This window comes from Bison bison, unplaced genomic scaffold (genome assembly GCF_000754665.1).
Source record: "Bison bison bison isolate TAMUID 2011002044 unplaced genomic scaffold, Bison_UMD1.0 scf7180017864297, whole genome shotgun sequence".
Classification (NCBI taxonomy): Eukaryota; Metazoa; Chordata; class Mammalia; order Artiodactyla; family Bovidae; genus Bison; species Bison bison.
The window spans coordinates 7,896,325-7,904,750 of NW_011494869.1; the positions used below are offsets into that span (position 1 = coordinate 7,896,325).

The following is an 8,426-nucleotide window of genomic DNA, read 5'->3' on the forward strand; positions in this document are numbered from 1 at the left end:
TGTTAACACCTGTCAGCCTTCCCTCTGTGCCTGCCCCCCCACCCGCTCCAAGCCAGTGCTGCCCAGGGGGATTAGTCACACAGACCAGAACCACGGATGTCGAAATTTTCTTTTCCCTTTGTGAGCTGGTACACGACAGAAGCATGGTCTGCCACCGTGGGGTCATCTGCATCCACCGCTGTCACCTGGATGACCGAGGTCCCTGCGGGAGAGAATCCAGGGTGGCTGCCTGCTGACTACCAGCCCCTCACCCCATTCCCAGATGAGGGCAGATGGGGTTCAGGGGACAGCCTGGACCCTCCCCCGGGTCCCATTTTCTGAGGAGCCTGCCTGGCACTGACGTGCTGGCAGTGGCAGAGGCCCAGCCAGTCAAACATGAAGGGTGAAGAGAGCGGTGGTTTTCATTTATGGGGGAAATGAGGGAAGGGGCGAGTATCTGCAGTCATGGGGAGAAACAGAGGAAAAGCTGCTTTATTTTTGCTCCTGGAAGCATGAGGACAAGAGAATAGGAAGGGTCCCAAAAGACTGGGTGTCACATCTCTTTCCCCTTGAACTCCAGGCTCCCCAGGCTTAACAAGAAGGTCTGGTCTTGAGCCCTGACCAGAGAGCCTGGATGAAGGGGTGGGGATGGGAGCTCTTTTCTTGCATCCCCTGGAGGCTGGGAGTAGAATTGAGGAAGAAATAGTCTCCTCTGGGGGCCTAGGGTCTAGGCTGGTGACATACCTGGGGATGAGGTATGTCCCTTTCTACCCACCTCCCCCTGACTCCTGCATGGACCCTAAAGGTGACCCCTTATCTTGGTGGCAGAGTTGGCCTCCTTCATATGTGAAGTCTATGCTCTCGGCATGCCAGCCCTGAGAGTCAGAGCAGTGGGTGGGGTTGGCTTCAAAGAGTAACAAGGTGTGTGTGTGGTGTGTGTGTGTGTGTGTGTGTGGAGTGTGTGTGTGTGTGTGGTGTGTGTGTGTGTGTGTGTGTGTGTGTGTGTGTGTGTGTGGTGGTGGTGTAGTGTGTGTGTGTGGGGGTGTATGTGTGTGTGTGGGGTGTGGTGTGTGTGTGGTGTGTGGTGTGTGTGCGGGGTGGGGTGTGTGTGTGTGGTGTGTGTGTGTGGTGTGTGTGAGTGATGTGTGTGTGGGGGTGGTGTGTGTGGTGTGTGTGTGGTGTGATGTGTGTGGTATGTGTGTGTGTGTGGTGTGTGTGGGGTGGGGTGTGTGGTGTAGGATGTGTGGTGTGGGGGGTGTGTGTGTGTGTGTGGTGTGTGTGTGTGTGGTGTGTGTGTGGGGTGGGGTGTGTGTGGTGTGTGTGTGAGGTGGGGTATGTGGTGTAGGGTGTGTGGATGTGTGTGTGTGGTGTGTGGTGTGTGTGCAGGGTGGGGTGTGTGTGTGTGGTGTGTGTGTGGGGTGTGGTGTGTGTGCGGGGTGGGGTGTGTGTGTGTGGTGTGTGTGTGTGGTGTGGTGTGTGTGGTGTGTGTATGTGGTGTGTGTGGTGTGTGTGTATGTGGTGTGTGCGGGGTGGGGTGTGTACGGAGGGGTGTGTGTGTGTGGTGTGTGTGTGTGTGTGTGGTGTGTGTGGGGTGGGGTGTGTGGTGTGGGGTGTGTGTGTGTGTGACGATCAGGGCTCTGTCTGGGACCAGGTCAGAGTTTAGTCTTTAGGGACCAGAGTTCCTTTCAAGTCACAGCAAGTGGCACTACACACATCCTCATCGCTGCTTGGAACTCACTGAATCCTGCTCCAGGCAGCGAAGCTGCTGATGGGAGAGGTGCCTCTGGATCAGGGATGTGTGAGGGCAGAGGGAGAGGGACAGACCAGGCACATACCTATCCCTGACATCTCGGGCACAGAGGCATTGAACACCCGGTGGGTAAACACAGGCCAGTTATCGTTGACATCGTGAACTTTGATGGTGAAGCTAGAAGGAGACTCCAAGTTCTTCTTGGAGTCCTTGTCCACCACAAGGGCAGTGAGGTGGTACTCGGAGATCTTCTCCCTGTCCAGCCTCTCTAAGGCATACACATCGCCTGTGTTCTTGTCGACCCGGAACACCTTGCCGGCAGACTCTCCTCTGAGCTGGTACTCGGTCTTCTTGGGGTCCACGCTCGATTTAATCTGTAGGAGGAGAGGCACCGTGAGCTGGAGACGGCAGTGCTGCTGTGTGTGCCTGTGTGGGTGTATGGGATTGTTGAAAAATCACTTATATAAGCGTACAGTTAAATGAATTGTATTAAAAATGAAGGTAATTACCTCAAAATGTATTGCTTCCTAATAGTTTTACTACATTTCACCATGTTCTTGAGTTTTTATGTTGGTCCTGTCTAATCACGGAAATCCTAGCTAATGGTGTGTTCATGCACATCTCTTTCCCACTCTGCCTTCAAGCTGGTAGCTTGAAACAGATACAGGGAAAGTATTTACACCAAGGAAATTGGCAAAGGCTATAAACAGGGTCTTTTCCCTTCAAAAGCCAGTTGTCAACTGTTTATCAGCACATCACTGGGCCCCGGCCATTTAGTTTTGGAACGATACATAAAATGTTCTCTTCTTGAAAAAAAAAATGTTCTCTTGGATATTTTCAATATTTAGTCCTGCAGAAAAGAACTCCAGCAAGCTTTGTTTAACTCAGAATTTCCCATACTCGTTAGACCACTGAATCCTTTTCTTTTGTAACGCGTGTTGTTAGTGTCCTTAGGAATAAGGTTTGGCAAATAATGTATGTAAAGGAATTTGCTCAGGCTGTCAATAAATGCTAGTTGTTACTCATGCTAGAGCCATGTGTTCAAGGATATTAGAAGATTAGAATTGCTGAACATTTCATTTATAGAATCTTAGAAACAGAAATTCCTAGGAGCATAAACAAATGATATTTCATACATGTCGAATGCTTCTCTAATGGATGGTTAGGATGTTCAAAAAACAAAGTTCAATTCAATAAAAGAAAACAAAATAATCCAATCCCTACGAAGTGCCAGCTTGGGAGCATAGAGATAGCGCAGACTGTGCTCTTGCTCTCAGAGCCTGATTTGAAGCTGCAGAGGAGATTTTGAGGATGGGCAGCATTTAAGGGTCAGTTGGAATGAGAACCGTAAGTGAAGGTGTCACATCAGAAAGGCTGGCGGAGGACTGGAGAGAGAGAGGGGTCTCAGGACAGAAGAGGTGGCATGAAGATGGGCATGGTCAAGTCCCATGAGGTCTGGAAGGCATCCTTAGGCTTAGCAATGATGCAGTCATCAGAGCCCTTGGGGAGAGCAGCATTAGGGTGGTGGACTGAGAAGCTGGATGACAAGGCTTTTAGAAAAGAGTCTCAGAGGTGAGGAAGGGGGAACTGGGAGTGAGGCTCCTCCCCTTTGGGGGCTGGAGAGATGGAGAAGTGGGGCTGTAGCTAGATGTGGTGAAGCATCTTAGAGCACGGTGTTCAGGGGGCAGGCGGTTCATGGGGAGGCCCCTAAACCCAGCAGCCAGGACATGTAATGAATGGATGGACTGGAGGCAGGAAGTGGTGTGCCTACTCTGGAGCCTGTGGCCTGGGCAGGGGGCAGTGGGGATCAAGGAGGAGGGACAGTGTGGGCCCTGTGAGTTACTCAAGGTTCGGATAGGATGGTCGTTCCAAACCTGGCTGCGTGGGTGCATTAGGACCCAGGTGTAACCAGGGGGGCGTGAGTCTGCTTGGATGCGTCATTGGAATTCTAAGATTGTGCCAATGGAAAAAATTTTGGCTGCCATATTAGTAAACAAGAGATGTTACAGCCATCAAGCCATCATATTACAGCTCCCCCCGCCCCGCCTCCCAGCAGATGGTGCACCTGAGGAGACTCAGGATGAGAAAGCACAGGATACTGACCCCAGAGAGCTGAGCTGTGCATCAAAGGAATGATTTCAGTGAACCCTGACCTTGGCATCTTCTCATACACAGAAAAAGGGCTAAGTTCTTTGAGATGTCTGTTTTTCTTTAATTAAGAGTAATCTTTTGAAGTTCCGACTACCTGATCTTTGTTGCAAAAGCTCCTGTAGATCCTGGCTCCCCACCTTGCCTCTTTGCAGACGTCCCTTAGAGGGACTTGAGAGTCCTGTCTCCCAGGCTTGAAGTCCTCAGAATGTCTACCAAAAAAACAGGACTCTCAACTTTTAGATTGTGCCCTTTTTTTTTTTTTCAGTTGACAGTTGTATCTGACTCATACTTCAACAACTTTGGTAAAAATTTTTCAATATTATCAAATCAGTAGCATTAAAAAAGATATCCTGTGGAGGTAAGTTTCTGTTTTCCTTCCCTCCAACTTTTCTTAGGTAGACTTTATATATTAGAACAGTTCTAGATTTATAGAAAAACTGAGATGATAGTACAGAGGGTTCCCATACATCCTGCTCCCAGTTTCCCTGTTGTTAACATCTTACATTAGTATGGTACATTTGTTGTAATTAATGGACCAATATTTATATATTATTATTGACTAAAGCCTGTAGTTTGTGCAGATTTCCTTAGCTTTTACCTAATGTGCTTTTTCTGTTCTACGATCCCACCTAGGATACCACATTACATCTATTAATGGTTGTTATGTTTCTTTAAATTCCTCTAGGCTGGAATAGTTTCTCAGACTGTCCTTTTTTTTTTTTTCAATTGAAACATAGTTAATTTACAATGTTGTGTTAGTTTCAAGTGTACAGCAAAGTGATTCAGTTATACATACATACATATTCTTTTTCAGATTATTTTCAAACCATTGTAGGTTTTTTACAAGAGGTTGAGTATGGTTCCCTGTTGCTATACAGTAGGTCTTTGTTGTTCGCCTGTTTTATGTATCTTGGTGTGTAGATATTAATTCCAAACTCCTAAGTAATCTCCCCCACACCTACCCCACTTTCCTCTTTGGTAACAAAAGCTTATTTTCTCTATGATACTCTTCTTGGTTTTGATGACCTTGAGAGTTCTGAGGACTGCTGCTTGGGTGTTTTGTCAGATGCCTCCCTATTGGAGTCTGTTTTGCTCATGATTAAACAGACTGAGGTTATAGGTTTTGGGGGGTCCTCCCCTTTTTAATATTGTCCCTATATTTGGATGTAACATCTCAATGCCGAAAGCTATGCTGACCCATATTTGTGGATTCAGAAGGCCGTTCAGGTCTCATTCCCATTGTCCAGCAAACAGCTCTGTAAACAAAGGCTCCATGGCTCTGATCTTGATAAACAGGGACTTCCTTCCCTCAGATGACGTCTTTGGAGTGAGGAGGTGAGCCATGGAGCCCTGTCCTTGCCTTTTCCAGGCAGCCTTGCTGCTTCTCAGTGGGGATTGCACGGGGCTCCCTCCCTGCCCTGTGCCCCATGCCATGTGCCAAGTGCGTGCTGATGGCAGGTGACTAGCAGGCCTGACGCTCTTCCTGCTGGGCCAAGAATCTCGGGTGAGCTGTTTAGAGTCTGTCAGGGCTGCTCGTAGCCCCGCTTTCTGCTGACTGTCCCTGACTCAGCTCAACATTATTTCTTGGGGGCAGCCATCCTCTTTGGAAAATGATTCATGGCCCAGTCATCCCACTGCGGAGGAGTAGGTGGTCTGATGACATTTTCCTCTAGTGTGGGGAGTCAGGAGCCCTACGCTTTCCTGGAGCTCTTCTGGTTTCCCTGTGTGACCCTGGGGCAAGCTTCTTCCCCTCTGAAGGCAGACTGAAAGATCTAAATTTCCCAGCCATTCTTGTGGCCAGAGGAGGCCTGGGCCCAGGGAGCTGGCCTTGGTCAGGGCTGCGAGTGGAGATGCCCCAGCTGGCCCCCACTGCCACCTTCGGGGGCATTTCTGGTACCAGGGCCAACTGAACCCTCCCCCATTTAAGGATCCTTTCTGGCCCATTTCTCTATAATCTCAGGGAGCCCCCATCTGCCATGTGTGGGGCTCTTTATCTAATACATGCTGCCCTTATAGACCAGGGTGGGCAAACTGTTCCTGTGAAGGGCCAGATAGTAAAAATTTTTGACTTTGTGGGTCATATGGTCTTTGGACAGTTACTCAAATCTGCCATTGTAGCATGAAGGCAACCACACCTTCCCTTTCAAAACCGCGTGGTGGGGCAGTTCTCTCAGCCCCTATTTATGCACGTATTTGTTTAATTGGAATAGAGCTGATTTACAATGTTGTGTGAGTTTCCAGTGTACAGCAGAGTGATACATACATACATACATATATACACACACACACACTTATTCAAATTCTTTTCCATTATAGGTTATTGCACACTACTGAATATAGTTCCTTGTGCTATACAGTAGGACTTTTTTGTTTGTCTGTTTTATATATGATAGCTTGTATCTGCTCACCCCAGACTCCTAATTTATTCCTCCCCTCTTTCCCCTTTGGTAGTCATAAGTTTGTTTTCTATGTAAGTCTGTTTCTGTTTTGTAATTAAGTTCATTTATATCATGTTTTTAGACTTAACATATAAGTGATGTCACATGATGTTTGTCTTACTCTGTCTGACTTCACAGAGCATGCTAACCTCTAGGTTCATCCGTGTTGCTGCAAACGGCAGTGCTTCATTCTTTGTATGGTGTATACACACCCCCCATATACATGCATATCTCCACATCTTCTTTATCCATCTGCTGATGGACAGTTAGGTTGCTTCCAGGTCTTGGCTATTGTAAACAGTGCTGCTGTGAACTTTGGGTTGGATGTATCTTTTTGAAATAGAGTTGTCACATTTTCTGGATATATGCCCAGAAGTGGGACTGTTGGCTCATATAGTAACTCTGTTTTGAGCCTTTCAGGGAACCTCCATGCTGTTCTCCATACTGGTTGCACCATTTTACGCTCCCTTTCACCACAGGGAAAGGGAGGCTCCCTTTCACCACACTATCTCCAGCATTTATTGTTTGTAGACTTTTTGCTGATGACCTCTCTGACTGCTGTGAGGTGGTACCTCATTGTAGTTTTGATTTGTATTTCTCTAATAATTAGCGATGTTGAGTATCTTTTCATGTGCCTGTCGGCTATCTGTATGTCTTCTTTGGAGAAGTGTCTATTTAGGTCATCTGCCTGTTTTTTGATTAGCTTTTTTTTTTTTTTTTTATTATGCTATATGAGCTGTTTATGTATTTGGGAAATTAAGCCCCTGTCTGTCACATCTTTTGCAGATATCTTCTCCCAGTCTGTATGTTGTCTTTTTGTTTATTTATGGTTTCCTTTGCTGCGCAAAAGCTTGTAAGTTTTATTAGGTCCCTTTTGTTTCTTTTGCCTTGGGACACTGACCTAAGAAAACATTGCTGTGATTTATGTCAGAGAATGTTTTGCCTATGTTCTCTTCTCAGAGTTTTATGGTATCATGTCTTATATTTAAGTCTGTAATAAATCATTTTGAGTGTGGTGTGAGGGAGTGTCCTAACTTTACTGGTTGACACGTGGCCAACCCTGTTTTAGATCACAAGCTCCGTGATAGTGAGGACCATGTCTGTCTTTGCCCCCCGTTATCTTCTAGAGCCCAGTCTGTGCTTGGGACCACCCCTCCTCTCTCCAGGGCACTGATCTTTCTTTAGCTGACCCTGCTTAGCTTCCAGGAAATTGACATGGTGAGATTTTAAAGCACTTGAATGGAATTTTTCTCCTCAGTGAAAACTGTTGGAATGCCTAACCCATCTGCCTGTTGTCATGTGTGAAATTCTACCACTAGAGCCTCTCCTTTCAATAGAGGTTTTTTAGTTTTTGAACCTTTTTTAGAGGTTCAGTAGTGGTTTTGACATCAGCAGTCCTTTGACACAGAAAGATCGTTCATTAGTCACTCAGTGTAGCTCCAAATCCTAGGAAGGTGACTGAGGATGGACGTGTTTGCAAAGGGGTGAAGTGAGGGTTAGAGTCATAGACACTGCCCTGGAGGGCAGGCTTGGGTCAGGCACCTTGTTATGGCTGTCTTAGAATCTGGTTGAGTGGGTGGTCTGAGAGAAAGGGGTTTTTGAGGAAGTGCAAAGGCCTTGACTAGAGGTGGCAAACTGTGGCCTGGATGATGAGCTTTGTCACCAGCACAATTTTGTAGACATCTGCTCAGGTCCTGAAGACCTCTCAGATGGGCAGATTAAAGCAGCCTTCACTTCATGGGAAATAGATGGGGAAACAGTGGAAACAGTGTCAGACTTTATCTTTTTGGGCTCCAAAATCACTGCAGATGGTGACTGCAGCCATGAAATTAAAAGACGCTTACTCCTTGGAAGGAAAGTTATGACCAACCTAGACAGCATATTCAAAAGCACAGACATTATTTTGCCAACAAAGGTCCGTGTAGTCAAGGCTATGGTTTTTCCAGTGGTCATGTATGGATGTGAGAGTTGGACTGTGAAGAAAGCTGAACGCCGAAGAATTGATGCTTTTGAACTGTGGTGTTGGAGAAGACTCTTGAGAGTCCCTTGGACTGCAAGGAGATCCAACCAGTCCATTCTAAAGGAGATCAGCCCTGGGTGTTCTTTGG

General features: G+C 46.9%; 1 protein-coding gene across 1 annotated transcript in view; it reads right to left on the bottom strand.

Annotated features, from left to right (window-relative positions):
• Positions 1-8,426, bottom strand: part of CDH5 (cadherin 5, type 2 (vascular endothelium)) — a 39,011-nt gene that overhangs the window by 17,441 nt on the left and 13,144 nt on the right. The window contains exons 3-4 of the mRNA XM_010851130.1: positions 1,815-2,103; positions 86-202 (exon numbers count right to left, since the gene is read on the bottom strand). Of these exons, the coding sequence (XP_010849432.1) occupies positions 86-202; positions 1,815-2,103 (406 nt within the window). The remainder of the gene's footprint in view (positions 1-85; positions 203-1,814; positions 2,104-8,426) is intronic.